Below are 21,266 nucleotides of genomic sequence, written 5' to 3'. Positions count from 1 at the left end.
TCTGGGCTCTGTCTCTGAGTTACAACTTCATTCTTGGTTGGGTCCCCAACAGCCTCAGTCTTTGATTGTCCCAGGTTCAAGCCCAGAAGGAAAAAGAGCATTGCTCTCCAGATGGCTTCAGCATAGGTCTCAGGATTAGCTTTGAACTGTGCTATAAAGCCACATGACCACCCCGGAACCAATTATGGGGAAGATCATCTATATTTCACAGCATGGGGCCTGGCTTGGAAAATACCTTTTACCTGCTGAGAGTTCTAATCAAGTTAGAACTGCATTTAGGCCTCGAAAAAGGAAGTTTCCAATTTAAGTACAATTTGCTAAAAATGACCGCTGTTTCCTTTTCCCCTTTAAAAGCAAATAGAAAAAATCAGAGGCATTAAAGTCAGACAGCCATGTGTCCAAATCCTGCCCCCACCACTGATGACCATGGGCAAGTTACTTAACCTCTCTTGGGCTCAGTATTCCCACCACTAGAAGGTGGTTAATGATACCTAAGTGTATTAAATGAAAAAATTAGGTAAGTCACTTGATGCTTAGCACACTGGTAGGTATAGAGCAAATAGGAGTTCCCATTTTTTAAATAATATGAAACATACACATATATTTATTTATCTTAAAGGTATTTATTTATTTATTTATTTGAGAGAGAGCATGCAAGTGAGGGTATGGAGGGGCAGAGGGAGAGAATCTTAGGCAGGCTCCATGCCTAGCACAGAGCCAGATGCAGGGCTCAATCTCTCAACCCTGAAATCATGACCTGAGCCAAAATCAGGAGTCAGACACTTAACCAACTGAGCCACCCAGGTGCCCCTATCCAAAAGATATTTACACTATAGATCATCAGAGGTAGAAGTGACTGTGGGAATCCCCTTTTTGTCCCTCATTCCTCATTGACTTCTGACTAGCTTGCAGTTTTAGGAGGTTTGCAGTGATTAACTGCTTAAAACGATGTCTCCTCCCAGATCTACGAGATGATGCTGGTAAGACATGGCTATATGATTGTTGGAGACCCCATGGGTGGCAAGACCTGTGCTTATAAAGTGTTGGCTGCAGCTCTGGGTGATTTATACGAAGGTAAAGCTCACATCCGTGGCTTCCGGGGAGCACAGGACTCCCCAGTAGGTTGGCTGGCTCCATGGAGATAATGCCAGGCTGTTAGTTTTGCCATCCCTGGATTGTGACATCAGAGCCAGAAATAGAACATGGCACACAGATGTCTGCAGGCAGAAAATAAAGGTGGGGGAGGGAGCTTCTAACGGGGATTTTATGTGCATGTTATTAAGTGGAGGAATTTTCTCGAATTTCTCAAATGCTGAATAGTGGCTTCTCCAAAGGCTTTCCAATGAGAGAGAAAGTCCTGCCACTGTCCTGAACCAATTATTCTGAAAGCCAATTATTGCATGGTTTCTTTTCTTCTTTTTTCTTTTCATCCCTTCTTCCCTTCTCTTCCTTTCCCTTCCCCCCTTTCCCTCCCTCCCTCCCCTTTCTTCTTCTCTCCCTCCTTCCCTTACTTCTCTCTCTCTCTCTCCCTCCTTCCCTTACTTCTCTCTCTCTCTCCCTCCTTCCCTCCCCTTCCTTCCTTCTTTCCTTCCTTCCTTCCTTCCTTCCTTCCTTCCTTCCTTCCTTCCTTCCTTCCTTCCATTTAATGTAGAAGATAAAACCTCAGATTTTTGAATCAGACACAGACCTTGGACAAATGACCAGACCTCTCTTAGCCTCTGTTTTCCCACCTGTGAAATGGGATTGTTGTGAGAATTAAATGAGATTATGCAGGAAAATAACCTAGCTCAGTTCCTGCTCAACAAATGGAAGCTATGTGTATTGCCAGAGAAACAATTTTGGGTTTTTTTCTTTTATAAAAAGTGAGCCTGTGGTGTTTGTTTGTTTTTAAGATTTATTTATTTATTTTAGAGAGAGAGAGTGGAGTGGAGAGGGAGAGGGAGAGAACCCCAAGCAGACTCGGTGCTGAGCCTGACGCAGGGCTTGATCTCAAGACCTTGAGATAAGGACCTGAGTTGAAACCAAGAGTCAGATGTTCAACCAACTGTGCCACCCAGGTGCCCCACAAGCCTGTGGTGTTGAAAAGCAATGTCTTCTATTTACACATTCCCTTCCAGTACTTCATCTTAACACATTTTTTTCTAATAATATTTGTTGATTGAGTTGCTGTTGGATTTTTTAGGTTTTTTGTTTTGGAGACTAACTTGGCCCTCGTAACTAATTAGGGCATTTCAAACTTAATATTCTGGTCATTTGAACACAGTTTAGGAAACTAAACGAAGAGAAAAGAGGCTACCCTATTGTTTTTGCCTTGGGATTGTGCAGAAATTGTTATTTAGTTCATGGCTCAGGCACTCCAACTTTTCTTACTTTGAAGGATCATTTAAAAGTCTGGTTATTTTCAGTTCTGTTATCAAATGCACCTGATGTCCCATCTATCGGCCTTCGTTGGGTCCTAGTACTCTCATGGTGTGAATGTCTCCAAGGGGCCACTTGCTGAACAGCTAAAGAAGAGGTTTCGGGACTAAACTAGTCCTTCAGATAGAGGGGGAAAAAAGTAACCAGTATTTTGCAGAATCTTCTAAATGTCAGCTGTTTCCTCATTTCAAGTCAAGGCCAAGGTTCTTAGGGTAGCTGTGAGAGCCGGTACATAAAGACACCTGGTAGCATGGACCTCTCTCCCTTACTGCTTGAGTTCATTTAGGCCCAGGCAGATCTTTGGATCTGACCAGCACATTTGCCCTGTTTGAAATGAGACTCAGAAGAAAATATGGTGAGAAACTAATGGGCATAATAACCTAACAGTTTAAGTCATTGTCCATCCAGATATCCTAATCTTTGTAAGGACTGAGTACAAATTTTATAAGGATTCTCCTTGGAGGGCATATTCATGAATGTTGGTTGGTCTTTGAGATGGCATTATCTCTTGTCTAATGTTCTGGTCTCAACGGAGCCTTTGTAACTCATGTTGGACCTTCTTGCCCAGCCAAACAGATGGAAGAATTTGCTGTGGAGTACAGGATCATCAACCCCAAGGCCATCACCATGGGGCAGCTCTATGGGTGCTTTGACCAAGTGAGCCATGAATGGACAGATGGTATCCTCGCCAATGCTTTCCGGGAGCAAGCATCTTCAATGTCTGATGAACGCAAGTGGATTATATTTGATGGGCCAGTAGATGCTGTTTGGATTGAAAATATGAACACAGTTCTGGATGACAATAAAAAGGTACTACTGAGTCTCATATCACTTTTACATAGGTAGAGTATAAATCCTCTTATTCAAGTGAGTAATTGACCAAAACTATATAATATATACATTCACTACACTAAGAATAAATGCCCCACAAGAAAGTAACAGCTTATGAATTATGCTTCCATTTGTACTTGTAGTGGGTAACCTATGTGTATTTAGGGGTAATGTTGCATCGTGGTTAAAAGCCTTGGTGTTGGTGTCTTACTGGACCACTAGCTCCAGAATTGAGCTCTTGTATTGGGCAAGTCACATAACTTCTCTGAACCGCAATTTCCTCATTTGTAAAAAGGTAGTAATGAAACAGGGATGTTGGCAATTAAAGAAGTAGCACATACATAGTGCATGATATGTGGAATGTGTTTTGGTTATCCATTGCTGTGTACTTAGAGACTTTGCTCATGATACTGTGGATTATAAATTTTGGAAGGTCTCAGCTGGGCTCAGCTAATCATCGTGATGTCAGGAGGGCAGCCATGGCTGGAGGATCCACACCCAAGGTGGCTTCCTCCCTCAGTGCCTGGGGGCTCATTCCTCCTTGGCCTGTCTCTCTTTGTCTCTTTCTCTTCAGATAGTGTCTCATCCTCCAGGCCTCTCTAAGAGGCTTGGATGTCTCAGTGAGCTTGGAGTAGTGGCACTTCTTACATGGTGGTTACTTTTCCAAAAGGCAGGAAGTGACAGTTTCCAGGAAATTAAGAGCTGTGCTTGGAACTGGTGTAGCCTCACTTTCTCTCAATTCCATGAGTCCAAGAAGTCACAGGGGCTGCCCAGATTCAAGGGAGTGGGGAGAGAGGCTCCACTTGATGGAGCGGGGACAAGGCCACTTTGCAAAAACACATACAGGATGGGAGCTATCTCTGTAGCAGTATCCACAAAATGGAAAATACATTTTGCCCCAGTAAGCATAGTGCCTAAAGAGCTTGGACTCCAGAGCCGGACAGCCTGGGTTCAAACCCTGCACTGCCACTTGCCAACTGAATGAACCCAGGCAAGCTATTCAGTTTCATCATCTGTAAAATGGGGACAATATTGTCTACATCATAGTGTTAATCAGGAAGATGAGATAAGTTAATATTCGCAAGATGCTTCTAATAGCACCTGGGGTAGAACAAGTGTTATCTTACTGTAGGTTAGAATAAAATAAAATTTATCACCATGTTAAGGAAGAGTTTCTATACCGAATATACATGATTATCAAATCAAAATATACTTTCCTACTGCATTAAAATTTCACAAGACTATGAGTCATGCTCAACAATGGAAGGCCTAATTATCCAAATTACACATTATATATGCACACTAATTATAGCACGTGCGTAATTTTGATTACATAACATATAAAAATAGAAATGTTTTATTACATGATATAGGCTATGTTATATAAGCTAATTGTACAAATGTACTTGTTGGTCTTGAGATTAATTATAAAGAGTCATGATCAGGGGCACCTGGGTGGCTCAGTCGTTAAGCGTCTACATTCAGCTCAGGTCATGATCCCAGGCTCCTGGGATCGAGCCCCGCATCGCATCGGGCTCCTTGCTCAGCGGGGAGTCTGCTTCTCCCTCTGCCACTCTCTCTCACGCTCTTTCTCTCTCAAATAAAATAAGTAAAATCTTAAAAAAAAAAAAAAAAGAGTCATGATCAGTGAATTTCCTGATGACTTCTCATCCCTGGGTGTAAATCAAACTACTATCAGAGGTACGGGTGTCTTTTACTTTTCTTGATATTCAGAGATGGCACTATTGGTGGTGTCAGCCCATAACAGCCATGACCTTCCTGGAGATACATGTAGTGACCTGTTTCCAGTTGTGTTTTATGTAGGCCAGGTAACGTACGAGGGGCTTTTTAAGCACAATTTTGGGTGAGCAGCAGGGAGTGATGGGGTTTTCTCTTTTACCCTGAGAGACCAAAGCTTCAGACAATCTTATGTCTTAACTATCTCACTTGAACCCCTGTTGGCAAGTGGGAAACAGCATCACTAACTTTGTACGTACACTGACTCTGCCCTATGTATTTTGCGCTACTTTCTACAAGGACATACCTACTAAACACTAGGACTTCTGATGGCCTTTCCTTCCTTTCCAGAAAGGATTTGTGAAGATGTTCTTGTCCCTCTAGCCCTGCACCCATCCATGAGGGATTCCAAAAGGAGTCTTTCATGGGAAACAAGCAAATAAAACAGGAAGAAGGTGTGCAGTTAAGTTCTATGTGAAACACTGAGTAAGAACTATGAGACTTGCTGTAGTCTCATAGCTTCCTGATCTTCCATCTAAGGCTGCAATTCAATGACTCTCTGACCTCCCTATTTATTTATTTTAATTTTTTTTTAAAGATTTCATTTATTTATTTTGAGAGAGAGAGAATGAGAGAGAACACATGAGAGGGGATAGGGTCAGAGGGCAAAGCAGACTCCCCGCCGAACAGGGAGCCCGACGCGGGACCCGATCCAGGGACTCCAGGATCATGACCCGAGCCGAAGGCAGTCGCTTAACCAACTGAGCCACCCAGGCGCCCTATTTTAATATTTTTTTTTGAGAGAGAGAGAGTGCACGCTTGAGCAGCTGGGGGGACGGTGCAGAGGGAGGGGGAGAGAGAGAATCCCAAGCAGGCTCCATGCCCAGCGTGGAAAGATCATGACCTGAGCTGAAGTCAAGAGTCAGACGCTTGGGGCACCTGGGTGGCTCAGTCGGTTAAGCAGTTAAGCATCTGCCTTCGGCTCAGGTCATGATCCCAGGGTCCTGGGATCGAGCCCCACATTGGGCTCCCTGCTCAGTGGAGGTCTACTTCTTCCTCTCCTTCCTGCTCATGCTCTCTCTCGCTGTCTCTATCTCTCTCTCTCTCTCAAATAAATAAATAAAATCTTTAAAAAAAAAGAGTCAGACGCTTGACTGACTCAACCACCCAGGCGCCTGCCAACCTCCTTATTTAAAATCACAACTCACCCAGCCCTGGCTGAGCATTCTCCAGCCTCCTCTTCTATTTAATTTGTCTCCAAAGCAGTTTCATCGTTTTATATGCTGTGTGTTTTGTTTATCATCTGTTTCCTCCCAGCAGGATGTAAATCCCAAGAGCACAGGGATTTTTGTCTGTTTTATTTTATGCACCTGTGCCTGACACATAGTTGGTGCTCAAGAAGTATTTGTTGAATGAATTTAAACCATCTCTGTCCACGCTGAGGCCTTTCACTTTCAGATGGAATTTAACCCCTTTGCCTGACACCCCCGCCTCTGCTTTGCACTTTCAGCTGTGTTTAATGAGTGGAGAAATTATCCAGATGAGCCCCAAGATGAGTCTGATCTTTGAGCCAGCAGACCTGGAGCAGGCCTCTCCGGCCACTGTGAGCAGGTCAGTCAACCTTGCCCTGGCACCCTGAGGGAACACGTGGCCTCACTGACCCTAAAAACCCACAAATGTGATTAAGCCCTAGCAGATCACCTACATTATTTGTCGTCCCTCCGATTTATCCTAAAACCAGTCCTCAAGCCACAGTGCGGATAAGAGTCTAAAATCAGGCAAGCACTTTGGAAAGGAATCTGACATTATTGCCTAAGACTGAACCTTCATATGCCTCATGACCAGCAACTCTACTTCTAAGAAATCTTTGTCCACGTGCAATAAAATTCACATACAAGAATTTTCAGAGTGGCATAGTTAACAATAACAAACACTTGGAAACAACCCAAATGCCGATTAACAGGAGTGAATGCATGTGTAATAAAGTCACAAATTATAATTTTTTATCATTTGATTTTATTCTATTGTATTTTCATCATGATAAGTGCACTCCTTAATCCCCATCACCTATTTCACCCATTCCCCAGCTACCTCCCCTCTGGTAACCATCGGTTTGTTCTCTATAGTTCAGTTTGTTTCTTGGTTTGCCTCTCTCTTTCTTTTTCTTTTTTCCTTTGCTCATTTGTTTCTTAAATTCCACATATGAGTGAAATCATATGGTATTTGTCTTTCTCTGACTGACTTATTTCGCTTAGCATAATATCCCCTAGCTCCATCCATGTCGTTGCAAATGGCAAAATTTCATTCTTTTTATGGTTGAGTAATATTCCATTGTATAGATATATCACATCTTCTTTATCCGTTTATCTATGGGTTGCTTCCATAATATAGCTATTGTAAATAATACTGCAATGAACATAGGGGTGCATGTATTCCTTTGAATGAGCATTTTTGTAGCAAATTATAATATTTATATATCACTCAAAATAAATGAATTGTACTGACATGGAACTCTATGCATAAATCTTATTAAATACATTAAGTATAAAATCTTAGCCATATTATATATCAAGTAAGCCCACAATATTCATACAACATAGTGTCTCCCTTTAAACCTCTAAAAACAACAAAAATAAATATATATACATTTTAGGAACATATAGAAATGATATAAAACTATGTGAGAAAGAAAGAAAGAAAGAGATGGGTAACCATGAGATCGGGAGACCATTGGGGTTAGATGAAGGTTATTGTCAAGATCCAAGCTTCTGTCTGGGATCTTGGGTTCTGGGAGGTGGGTTCATGGGCACTCACTACATTATTGAAAACAATTAACTAAGAAAGGCCATGCATGGGCTAATGATAGTGTGCCAAGGATGATAATTAATCTAATCCTGTGCACCTGAAGTTCTTAAAAAAAGAAAATCAGTCCACACTCCAAAAAGCAATGTCAGGGAGTAGAAAGAGCAATGGCAAGTTAGACCAACTTGGGCTCCCACCCTGGCCATGCCAATGTCTAGCTGTGTTACCTCTTCCAAGTCACTCAGTCTCTCTGAGCCACACTCTCCTCATATCTAAAATGTGACCATTAAGAAGAATATTTAGAGATAAAGGCCATTAGGCCCTAGCATAGTGCCTGACATGCAGTAGATACTCAATAAATGGCAGCCGTATTAGTAACAAACAAGAGAGCACCTAGATGTAACAGAATGGGGAAAAAAAAAAAAAAAAACATGGACTATATAAAATATCAGTACATGTAATGGTAATTTGAATAATTTCCATGGATTAAGAGTTTTCTATGTCCTGGAAATGGTGCTGAATTATTTATGGGCATTTTCTTATTTAACCACTATAATAGTCTTATGAACTATGTATTTTTTATATTTCTTGATTTATGACAAGGACATAGAATTTCAGAGACAATAAAGAAACCTTGCCCAGGGTTACTCAGATAGTAGAATCTAGGGCAGGGATTTGAACCCAGGTCTCTCTAACTCCCAAGCGTCAGCTATTATCACTGGTCTCCATCCTTTCCTGACAAAATCTGGGCACCTTCCCTTTGGACTGGAGCTGGTGAGGGTCTGTGCCCCAACCCAAACTCCAGCCCCTTACCTTACCATGACTGCCTGCATTTCCCTCACCCCTGCGTGCTTGGGAACCCAATGTGGACCAAGCTGGTCCTCTCTTTGTGCTTGCCAGGTGTGGGATGATCTACATGGAGCCCCATCAACTAGGCTGGAAACCCTTGAAGGACTCATACATGGACACCCTGCCCGCTAGCCTCACTGAGGAGCACAAGGAATTGGTGAGACCATCATGTTCTTTTCCTTCCCCTCCCTCCCTGTCTCCATACTCCCCATTGCTAAGGCCTTCTAGGAACATCTTCACCTTCCTAATTCCAGGATGTAGGAAGGGGCAGGGAATTCCCTGCCTATCTCTAGTTATCTTCCTTCCTGGCTGCCTGACATTTTTCTAGCTTTCTTCTCCCTGTAGCAAGAATAGGATAGTATGGAGGCGCCTGGGGGGCTCAGATGGTTGAGCGTCTGCCTTCGGCTTGGGTCATGATCTCTGGGTCCTGGGATCGAGTCCCACACCAGGGTCCTGGCTGGCTCAGCGGGCAGTCTGCTTCTCCCTTTGCCTCTACCCCTGCTTGTGTGCTGTCTCTCTCTCAAATGAAAAAATAAAATCATCTTAAAAAAAAAAAAAAAAAGAATGGGATAGTATGGTCATTTTCTCCTTCTACCTTCTCCATCACTCCCCATCTCCCCAGCGGAGAATTCTGATGCTTGAGAAACATTCTACATGGTGGATGGAATGTCATACCTTTCCCCATTGCCCTACTTGCAGAAATGTCTCTAGAAGTTGCTCTAAAGGTAGGGCCAGATTAGAAAGAGCTGTCTTCCTCTCTGTACTGCCACTCCCCATCCTGGTGACCTCGACTCCATACCTCCCATAGCTAGGGAGCTGGAACAAGTTTAGGAAAGTTGTATTGCGGCTACTAAGAGTGCCTGTCCCCTTCTTCCTAAAAGAGGGGTGAACATTCAGGGTAGGTGGGTACCCAAGCATAGTCTCACACTAGGGAAGCAGGAAGGGAGAACTGAGGCTTTTGGTGCCTCTTGTCTTTCCCTGTGTTAGTAGAGTGCCCTAGGAAAGTTCCCCACTGAAGAAGGCAAAAAAAGTATAGTTGAGTTCTCTTCCCACTGCAGAAACATTCCGGTGAGCTATGGCCCCTTTCCTGTCCCATTTATATACATGTACAATGTATATAATCACATACATTTATACAGATAGATGCCCACATGCACATCCACAGACCAATCTACGCATCTGCACAGGAAGCCCTCAGGGACTCCTCAGTGCCCTTAGCTCAAAGTCTAACCTCCTTTTTTTTTTTTGTAAAGATTTTATTTGAGGGGCTCCTGGGTGGCTCAGTCATAAGGCGTCTGCCTTGGGCTCAGGTCATGATCCCAGGGTCCTGGGATCGAGCCCCGCGTTGGGCTCCCTGCTCAGCGGGAAGCCTGCTTCTCCCTCTCCCTCTGCCCCTCCCCCCACTCATGCTGTCCCTCTTTCTCTCTTTCTCTCTCACTTACTCTCTCATTCAAGAAATAAAGAAATAAAATCTCAAGAAAGATTTTATTTATTTGAGAGAGAGCATGAGTGGGGGGAGGGGCAGAGAGAGAGAGAAAGAGAGAGAAGCAGACTCCGTGCTGAGCACAGAGCCCGATGGAGGGCTTCATCCCACAACTCTGAGATCATGACCTGAGCCAAAATCAAGAGTCAGATGCCTAACCACCTGAGCCACCTAGGTGCCCCTGAAAGTCTAACTTCTTATCAGGGCCTCTGAGGCTGTGATCTGGCCCTGCCCACCTTTCCAACCTCATCACCTACCCCCTCAGCTCATTACCCTGCAGCCCTTGTGTTCTGTTCCCATTCCTGGAAGAACCCAGGTTTCATCACCTCAAGGCTTTTGCACCTTTTCTTCCTCTTCCTGAAAATGTTGTCCCATTTTATTGTGTGAGAGAGGATTCACCTTCATCATCCAGGTCTCAACATAAAGGCCTCCTCCTCTAAGAAGCCTTCCCTGACCACCCTATTAAATGCTTCCTGTTATTCCCCATTTTAACACCTTTGTTTGTTTCCTGCTAGTACTTTACATGACTTGTAAGTATTTTATTTCCTTGCTTGTTTAGTTATTTATTGTTTGTCTCCCCTGCCCCTCAGTAATCTCCATGAGGGCAGGGATCTTGTCTATCTTGTCACCTGTTTATTCTCAGCACCTACAACACTGCAGTTACTAGATAGATGCTCAATAAATATTTGTTGGCTGGATGAATATACCACATATCCATGTATACATATATATTCATATATACATAAATGTGTCTATACATTTATAATATAGATATGTATCCACATATATACAGATCTATTAATGTATTTATTTAGTGATGACCTGCCTACTTCTTAAAAAAATGACTTAAGATGATTTACAGTGACAGCTACAAATACAGTATAACAGAAATGAAAAAACACTCGAGGAGACTGGGGTGGGGAGCAGAGACAAGAATCATTATACCCACAAGTAAGGACATACAGAGAATTACTGAAAATGAGCCCCAAACTTAGCTCTGCACTTCCTGTGGCCACTTTATACAGGAGTCCAGCCTTACAAATGAAGAACAGTCATTTGAAAATCTTATTTAGAATTCCTAACATTTTTTGTACAAACAAGTGGGACACCAAGTCTGAGTGCTTAAATTTTTCATGCATCTTGTAGCTGACCCACAGTAGGTCCAAGCCTCTCTGAGTATCCAGCTCTGGGCAGTGAAATGGGAGGGGTGGGGATGGCCTGTGGGCTGCACAGTCCATTAAGTAGGAAGCTAGAGTCAGAGGCCTTGGTGCCTGTGGTCTTTTCCGCGATATACTTACACTCAAAATTAATCAGCAACCTTACCAGCATCTCCAGCCTTCCAGAGGTGTACCAAGCCCTTGGTCTTAAACTCATTTTTTTGATAACATCTCTTCAAATTTCATTTCTACCTTTAGGTCAATGACATGTTCATGTGGCTCCTCCAGCCCTGCCTGGAATTTATTCGCCTTCAGTGTAAATTTGTGGTCCAAACATCTCCCATCCACCTTGCCTTCTCAATGATGAGACTGTATTCCTCCCTGTTCGGTACGTGCTACTTACAATTCTTTTTTTTTTTTTTTTAATTAACATATAATGTATTATTTGTTTCAGGGGCACAGGTCTGTGATTCATCAATCTTACACAACTCACAGTGCTCACCATAGTACATACCCTCCCTAATGTCCATCACCCGGCCACCCCAACCCTCCTGCCCCCCTCCACTCCAGCAACCCTCAGTTTGTGTCCTGAGATTAAGAGCCTCTTATGGTTTGTCTCCCTCTCTGGTTTCATCTTGTTTCATTTTTCCCTCCCTTCCCCTATGATCCTCTGTCTTGTTTCTCAAATTCCTCATATCAGTGAGATCATATGATACATGTTTTTCTCTGATTGACTTATTTCGCTCAGCATAATACCCTCCAGTTCCATCCACGTCGTTGCAAATGGCAAGATCTCATTCCTTTTGATGGCTGCATAATATTCCATTGTATATATATACCACCTCTTCTTTATCCATTCATCTGTCGATGGACATCTTGGCTCTTTCCACAGTTTGGCTATTGTGGACACTGCTGCTATAAACATTGGGGTGCATGTGCCCCTTCACGTGCTACCTACAATTCTTAAGCCAAATGAAGGTGAGGTAGGATATTTCTTCTGCTCCCCATCCCTTCTATTCCCCCCACAACGAGACCAGAATTTTGGTCTAGAACAAGCAAGCGTTTGGAGTATAGACAGTAGAGTTTAGAGGAAAGAGTCCGTATGTTTTGGCTTTCCCTTAATCTTGGATTGATTTCCTGGGTATTTTTATGCAGTTTACCCCATCCTTTCTCATGTTAGGTTCCTCATCCACACAATGGGAGTAATAATTTCTGTCCCTCTTTACCTAACTAGAATATCCTGGAGGGAAATGAATTTAGATAATACATGTGAATGTATCTGAGAAAAAAAGATCCTGGAAAAAAAAAAAAAAAACTGCAAATTTTCCCATGCTAAGAAAACTTACAAGAATCTGAATTCACAAAATACATGGTTACACTATTAAGAGAACTGATTACATCAGTCTACAAAACTGGGGAACCTTCTCTAGGACATGGGAAGTACATAAATCATAGAACCATTTGTTTAATAGGCCTGGAGAAGTTCTCTGTAACTATCTCACATAAATCAAATTTCATTGAATTCTGTGGGAAATGACCAAAGATGTGTCGATTTGGAGCACTTTTATTGGATGCCATTTCTTTCTCAAGATGGCACATAATTCAAACTCAAGATGGATCTTCCTACAACTCCTCTTACATGAACATTTTCTCAGCATTATAGGTGCAGATAAAAAATATAACATGGTGAACAGTTGAGTGGAGACTTTCTTTGCTATACATATTACATGATTTTCTGAAGTTAAAATTACAGGCCAGTTTTTCAAAAGCACACTAACTGTATACAATGCCATATATTTGCATCATTAGTTGTAAATTTTTAGTATTTTCCCAAACTCTGTTTCCTGTCCTTGTGTAGTATCTCCTCCAGGAAGGAAGGCATCGTATGAGAAATGGACTCATTTTCCCCAACACTGAGTGACCTAATCTCTTGCCTTCCCAAATCTATAGCCATGAGTCCTTATCAGGAGTCCTGAAAGACACACTACTAAAACCCGAGGACTGGGTTCGAATGCATACATACCTGATTTCAGAGCTCTAACTTTTTACTCTGTCAATGCTAAAATGCAAGAGCATGGTAACTATGATCAACAAGGCCTTAAGATAAGGAATAATAAATACATTTTTTAGCCTTTTATTTAAAAATAATTTTAGACTTGCAAAAAAAATTGCTAAAAGCATATATTGAGTCACATATCCCTACACCTAGCTTCCTTTAACATTAACATCTTATATAACCAAGGCACAATGATCAGAATAAGAAAGTTAACATTGATACTATATACTATTAACTATACCACAGACTTTATTTGAATTTCACCAATTTTTCCTCAAATGTCCTTTTCTGTTCCAGGATCCAATTCATTCAGGGCATCACATTTTTTTTTAATTGTTGTATCTCATTCACCTCTTCCCATCTATGACAGTTCTTCAGTCTTTCCTTGTCTTTTTTTTTTTTTTTTTTTTGAGTAAGCTCTATACCCAACATGGGGCCTCATGACCCTGAGATCAAGAGTTGCATGCTCCACCGACTGAACCAGCTGGGTTCCCCTTTTCTAGCCTTTTATAACTTTGTCACTTGATAAATACTGGCCGGTTATTTTATAGAATGTCTCTCAATTTAAGTTTACCTCATGTTTTCTCGTAATTAGATTAGGGTTATGCATTTTCAGTAAGAATACCACAAAAGTGGTGATGCATCCTTCTCGGTGCATCATCAGGAGGTACACGATGTTGATAGATCTTATGACTGGTGAAGGCTCTTTGTCAAAGTTAGTTTTGGCCAGAGCCACATTTCTCCACTGTAATGTTCTGGTTTTCCTTCATAATTAGTAAGTATTTTGGGGAAGATAATTTGAAACTATGAAAATATCCTATTTCTCCTAAAATTTTCACCCACTGATTTTTAACATCCATTGGTGGGTCTTGCCTACCACAAGTAGAATGGTGGCATTTGCCTAAAGTTAATTTTCCATTTCTATGTGTATTCCTTCTACATTTACTAATTAGAATTCTTCTGTAAGGAAGAGCTGTTCTTCCCTACTTATTAGCTAATTCAGTTATTTACTGATTAAAGTATGGACTCACTCACGGATGTTTATTTTATTCTATGGGTTATAATCCAATTCTGTAATTATTTTGTTCCTCAAATGTCTTCAGCCATTGAGAGCTCCTACAGGTTGGTTCCCATGTCCTTTCATAATTACAAAAAAAATTATAAAATATATACAAATATATATATTAAAAATATGTTAAAATATAAAATATATAAAAAATAAAAATAAGAAAAGGGGCACCTGGGTGGCTCAGTTGGTTAAGTGTCTGACTGGGCATGGAGCCTACTTAAAAAATAGGAAAAAAATAGAAAAATTATTAAAAACTAACAAAAAGTATATGTGGATAAAGGATCTGGCAGGTGATGGCCACTCAGCCACTATCAGTCCCCTCCCCAGAGTCCTCACAGACAAGACCACCAAGTTTAATTGTTTAGATCTGTATATAAGCGGATATATGCAGCTTCTCCTGAGGTTCCTTTTTCTTGCATTTAGATGAAATCAAGGAAATAGATGAGGAGGAAAGTGAATTACATGAAGGCCTGACAAGCCAACAGATCTTTCTCTGGCTGCAAGGGCTATTCCTCTTTGCCTTGGTGTGGACCGTGGCTGGCACCATCAATGCGGATAGCAGAAAGAAATTTGATCTGTTTTTCCGCAACCTGATCATGGGTATGGATGACAACAATCCAAGGCCCAAAAGCGTCAAACTCACCAAAAACAACATCTTTCCAGAAAGAGGTAACTTAGTACCTGTTTGTTATGTATTGCTCTAATAATTTGGGTCATATTGTTCCAAATCCAACCAAAATGTGTGGCCCAAGTAAGGGCTTTACAAAGGCAGGGGGAGATTTTGTAGCTTGCCTGATTGGGTTCAGGTCTTCAGAGCTGACCCACATATGTAAGAGATGGACAGTTGTGAAGTCAGGGTCTTACGGGATGTTTTAACTATTATTTTCATTTAGAAAAGTTGATAAAACTTTTTTTTCAAAAATTACCCATAATTCCATCACTCAAACAGGCTCCAGGAGATAGAATGAGAAATATAGCACTTATGTTTTTCTTATTCCTTTCTAGTCCTGTTCTATGTGTTTACATTCATCATATCATGGTGATTATGACATTGATATTTATTATAATTTTGTCATTGTACTCTAATATCATATTGAAATGTTTCCTTTTTTACCACATACATTATCTTCAAAATGGTCACTTTAATGATGATGCTATGTGTGACATCATTTATTAAAAGAAAGATTTTTTCTTTTAAGTAGCTTTTACTGTTTTTTTCTTACCACCATAATAATATATAAAATTAAGAAAATAAAAACCAATGGTAATCCAAGTACCCAGAAATAATCACTTTTAATATTTTTTCTTCCAGTTTTTTTCTGTATTTCTGTACCAAAAAGAGCATCATACTATAAATGCTTTCCAAATAGCTTTACTTTTTGTGATTATAAAACAGTATATAACGGGCCATGCAATAACTTCTGGAGTGATAGTAATGTATACATGGAGAGAGATTTGGTTTACACTAGGTAGGTGCATTTGTGAAAACTCAGTGAATATATACAAGATTTGTGCATTTCACTGTATGTAAATTTTATATTGAGAAAAAATATAAACAAATATTGAACAGTAAATGATACAAATGCTGAAGCTTATGGGGACGTGTATAGATGTATACAATTTACTTTGAAATCTGTCCCAAAAAATAAGATGGCTTAATGGATGGATAGAGGGACAAACAGGTATATGATAAAACAAGTAAAAACTAACGGTAAAAATCTAGGAGAGGGGTATACAAATGTTTGCTGTATGATGTTTTGAGTATTTATGTTTAAAACTTTATGTAATAATAATAAATGAATGAACAAGTAGGTTCACTACCCCTCTACACAGTCTTTCCTCAGCACATGTGGCACACTTTATGTGATATGGTCATCTGTCAGATGAACTATGTATAAGCCCCAGACCATTAGTTAGATAGTAGTACATTCATTCTTTTTTCTTTCCTTTTTTAAAGATTTGTTTATTTTCTTTATTTGAGAGAGAGAGCAGGGCGGGGAGGGGCAGAGGGAGAGGGAGAGAGAAACCCAAGCAGACTCTGCCCTGAGCGGGGCTTGGTCTCACGACTCTGAGATCAGGACCTGAGCTAAAACCAAGAGTCAGGCGCCCCCCCTTTTTTCTTTCTTTCTTCTTTTTCTCTTCCTCCTCCACTTCTTCCTTCATCTTTTACTTGTCCTTTGGTTTAGAAGATTATTTTCTATTGTGCTAAAATACGTGTAACATAAAAATTTACCATTTTAACCGATTTTAAGTGTACAGTTCAGTGGTGTTACACATTGTTGTGCAATCATCACCACCATTTATCTCCAGAACTTTTTTCATCTTCACACACTAAAACTCCATGTTCTGTGAACACTAACTCCCCATTTCCCCCTCCCACTATCCCCCGGCAACAACCATTCTACTTTCAGTCTATCAATTTGACTACTCTAGGTACTTCATATAAGTAGAATCATATAGTATCTGTCCTTCTTTGACAAGTTTATTTCATTTAGTAATATCTTCAAAGTTTACACATGCTGTAGCATGTCAGAATTTCCTTCCTTTTTTAGGCTGAATAATATTCCATTGTGTGTATATACCACATTTTGTTTCTCTATTCATCTGTCAATGGACACTTGAGTTGCTCTCACCTTTTGGCTATTGTGAATAATGCTGCTATAAACATGGGTGGACAAATATTTGCTTGAGTCTCTTGCTTTTGTTGCTTTTGGCTATATGCTCAAAAGTGGAATTTATAGATCATAAGATAGTTCTGTATTTAAGTTTGTGAGGAATTGCCACAATGTTTTCCATAATAGTTGCACCATTTTACATTCCCACCAGCAATGCACAAGAATTCCAATTTCTCCACATTCTCATGTATTGTTTTGTTCTATTTCTTGTAATAGCTACCCTGAGTGTGGAATGCATTCTTGATTTTTTTTAGAAAAAATATGAATAGATCATATAATAAAAAATATATATATTTTTAAAAAGACAACCACTATTAACATTTTGATAACCATCGTGTTAGACATTTCCCTGTGCATATATGTACATATAGATTTATTTTTTCAAACATGGGATTGTTCTGCTCTTGTTTTCGTTATTTTCTGGTTTTTGCTATCATTAACAACATTGTGATGAACAGTGTTCTGGTGGCTACGTACTTGCTTAACCCATGATTATTTTCTTAGGATAATTCCCTAGAAATAAAATAGCTAAATCAAGGATCAATAAAATTTTAAAGATTTTGATTGTGAAATTTCCCCCTTGCCTTCACCATTCCTGAGTATTACCATTTTTAAAAATCTTGGGCAATTTGAAATGTGAGAACTCTATTTCATTTTAACTTTCTTCTTTTTGTAAAAAGTATTTTGATAGACTTTAATTTTAGAGAAGTTTTAGGTTTATAGAAAAAATGAGCGTACAGAGTTCCCATATGCCCCTTTCCCAAGCCACCCCTCCCTCCCAATTTCCCTATTATTAACATCTTGCATTAATGTGGTACACTTGTTAAAATTGATGAACCAATATTGATAAATTATTATTTAACCAAAGTCCATACTTTACATTTTTGCTCTTTGTGTTGTATACTTGTAAGGGTTTTGACAAAAAATATCATCCATCCACCATTACAGCATCATACAGAATAGTTTAACATTGCCCTAGAAATCCCCTAGCTCTGCCTATTCATCCCTTCTCCCCCTTAACTCCTGGCAACCGTTGATTGTTTTACTCACTGTATAGTTTCACCCTTTCCAGGATGTGATATAGTTGGAATCATACGGTGTGTAGTCTTTTCAGATTGGCTTTTTTCATGTAGGCATGTGCATTTAAGACATTTTACATCTTTGTGTGCCTTGATAGCTTATTTCTTCTTATCACTGAATAATATTCCATTGTATGGCTATTTATCCATTCACCTATTAAAGGTCATTTAGGCTTATTCCAATCTGGGGAAATTTAAAATAAAGCAGGTATAAACATTCATGTAAAGGTTTTTATGTGGATATAAGTTTTCAATTTGTTTGGTAGATACCTAGGAGCATGATTACTGCATCATATGGTGAGCCTGTGTTTAGCTTTGTAAGAAGCTGTCAAATATGTTTTCCAAAGTGGTTGCACCATTTGTCATCCCTACCAGCAATGAATGGGAGTTCCTGTTGCTCTACATCTACATCTGCCTCAGCATTTGGTGTTGTCCGTTTTGGATTTTAGCCATTCTAATAGGTGTGTAGTGGTATCTTGTTTTAATTTGCAATTCCCTAAAGACATATGGTGCTGAGCATCTTTTTTTTAATATTTTTTATTTTAAAGTAATCCCTATACCCAATGTGGGGCTCAAATTTATAACCCCGAGAGATCAAGAGTTGCACACTGTACTGACTGAGCCAGCTAGGTGTCCCTTGAGCATCTTTTCATATTCTTATTTGCCACCTGTATATCTTCTTTGGGGAGTTGCTGTTCAGATCTTTCACTCATTTTTTAATTAGATTGTTTGTTTTCTTATTGTTGAGTTTTAAGTGTTCTTTGTGTATTTTGGATATAAGTCCTTTATCAGATACATATTTTACAGGTATTTTCTCCCACACTGTGGTTTGTCTTTTCATTCGCTTAACAGTATCTTCCACAGAGCATAAGTTTTGAATTTTAATAAAGTCACCTTATCAATTTTTTTCTTTCATGGGTCATGCTTTCTGTGTTGTATCTAGAAAATCAGCACTAAACCCAAAGTCACCTAGAGTTTCCCTATGTTATCTTCTAGAAGTATTTTAGTTTTGTGTTTTGCATTTAAATCTATCATCCAGGGCGCCTGGGTGGCTCAGTCAGTTAAGCATCTGCCTTCGGCTCCAGTCATAATCCCAGGGTCCTGGGATCGAGCCCCACATCAGGCTCTCTGCTCAGTGGGGAGCCTGCTTCTCCCTCTGCCTGCTGCTCCCCCTGCTTGTGCTCTGTCTCTCTCTGTCAAATAAATAAATAAAATCTTTTTTAAAATAATAAATAAATAAATCTATCCATTTCAAATTAATTTTTGTGAAAGGTGTAAGATCTGTCTTTTTGTTTGCTTGTCTATAGATGTCTACTTGTTCCAGGGCCAGTTTTTGAAAAGACTATTCTCCATTGAATTGTCTTTGCTCCTTTTTCAAAAATCGCTTGATATGTTTGTGTGAAAATGTTTCTGGATTCTGTAGTCTGTTCTACTGATCTGTCTATTCTTTTACCAATGCCATATTGTCTTAATTACTATAGCTTCATAGTAAGTCTTGAAATTGGATAGTATAAGTCCTCCAACTTTGTTATCCTTCAATATTTTATTGGCTATTCTAGATATTTTACCTTTCCATAGAAACTTTAGAATCAGTTTGTCAATATCTACAGAATAACTGGCTGGGATTTTTATTAGGATTTTGTTGAAGCTATAGATCAAATTGAAAAGGGCTAGAATCTGAACAATTTTGAGTCTTCCTATTCAAGAGCATGGATTCTATCTCCATTTATGTAGATCTTGTTTGATTTCCTTCATCAGCATTTTGTAGTTTTCCTCATATAGCTCTTATACATTTTTTATTAGATTTATACCAAGTATTTCATATTTTTGGTGCTAATGTAAATGGTATTATGATTTTAACTTCAAATTTCTATTTTTCATTTCTGATATCTAGGAAAGTACTTGATTTTGTATATTAACCTTATATCCTACAACCTTGCTATAATCACTTACAAGTTCCAGTAGTGTTTGGTTGATTCTGTTGGGATTTCCTGAATGGATAATCATGCCATCAGCAAACACAGTTTTGGTTTTGGTTTTGTTTTTTTAAGATTTTATTTATTTGACAGAGAGAGACACAGCGAGAGAGGGAACACAAGCAGGGGGAGTGGGAGAGGGAGAAGCAGGCTCCCCGCAGAGCAGAGAGCTGGACGCGGGGCTCGATCCCAGGACTCCGGGATCATGACCTGAGCCGAAGGCAGACGCCCAATGACTGAATCACCCAGGCGCCCCAACAAACACAGTTTTATTTCTTCCTTCCCGATCTTTTATTGCCTTTAAAAAAAAAATCTTATTGCATAAGCTAGGACTTCCTGTATGGTGTTGAATAGGAGTGATGAGAGGGGGCATCCTTATCTAGTTCCTGAACCAGATACTAGGATGTATCTAGTTCCTGACACTAAGTATGATGTTAGCTGTAGGTATTTAGTTGATATTCTTTATCAAGCTGAGGAAGTTCCCCTCTGTACCTAGTTTACTGAGAGTTTTTATCATGAATGGTGTTGGATTTTGTCAAATGCTTTTTTTGAATCTGTTGATATGATCATGTGATTTTTCTTCTTTAGACTGTTTCTGTAATGGATTACGTTGATTTTATGCCTTACATACCTGAAATAAATCCTGCTTGGTTGTGGTGTGTAGTTTTTTAAAATATATTGTTGGATTTGATTTGTCAATATTTTGTTAAGGATTTTTGCATCTGTTTTGATGAGAGGTATTGTCTATAGTCTTCCTTTCTTGTAGTATCTTTGGTTTTGGGATCAAGGTTATGCTGACCTCATAAAATAAATAGGCTCTTATTTTCTGGAGAAGATTGTAGGAAATTGGTATAATTTTTTTCCTTATCTGTTTAGTAGAATTCATCATCTGGGCCTGGTGCTTTCTCTTTTGGAAGATTATTAATTGTTGATTTAATTTTTTAAATAGATATCATTGTATTCAAAGTATCTACTTCTCCTTATGTGAGTTTTGGTAGATCATGTCTTTTGAGGAATTGTTTTATTTCATCTAAGTTATCAAATTTGTGGTCATAGAGTTGTTCCTAATATTCCTTTATTATCCTCCTAATGTCCCTGGTATCAGTCGTGATGGTTCCTCTTTCATTTCTGATA

At 39.6% G+C, this 21,266-nt stretch overlaps 1 protein-coding gene across 1 annotated transcript in view; it reads left to right on the top strand.

Moving 5' to 3' along the window:
• DNAH3 (dynein axonemal heavy chain 3) overlaps positions 1-21,266 on the top strand; it is a 168,408-nt gene that overhangs the window by 83,214 nt on the left and 63,928 nt on the right. The window contains exons 35-40 of the mRNA XM_021692238.1: positions 963-1,074; positions 2,987-3,228; positions 6,497-6,597; positions 8,689-8,794; positions 11,536-11,665; positions 14,826-15,071. Of these exons, the coding sequence (XP_021547913.1) occupies positions 963-1,074; positions 2,987-3,228; positions 6,497-6,597; positions 8,689-8,794; positions 11,536-11,665; positions 14,826-15,071 (937 nt within the window). The remainder of the gene's footprint in view (positions 1-962; positions 1,075-2,986; positions 3,229-6,496; positions 6,598-8,688; positions 8,795-11,535; positions 11,666-14,825; positions 15,072-21,266) is intronic.

The sequence above is a fragment of the Neomonachus schauinslandi genome, chromosome 5, assembly GCF_002201575.2.
Source record: "Neomonachus schauinslandi chromosome 5, ASM220157v2, whole genome shotgun sequence".
NCBI lineage: Eukaryota > Metazoa > Chordata > Mammalia > Carnivora > Phocidae > Neomonachus > Neomonachus schauinslandi.
Note: the sequence above shows the minus strand (reverse complement) of the source record. Positions and strands in the feature narration are given on the sequence as shown.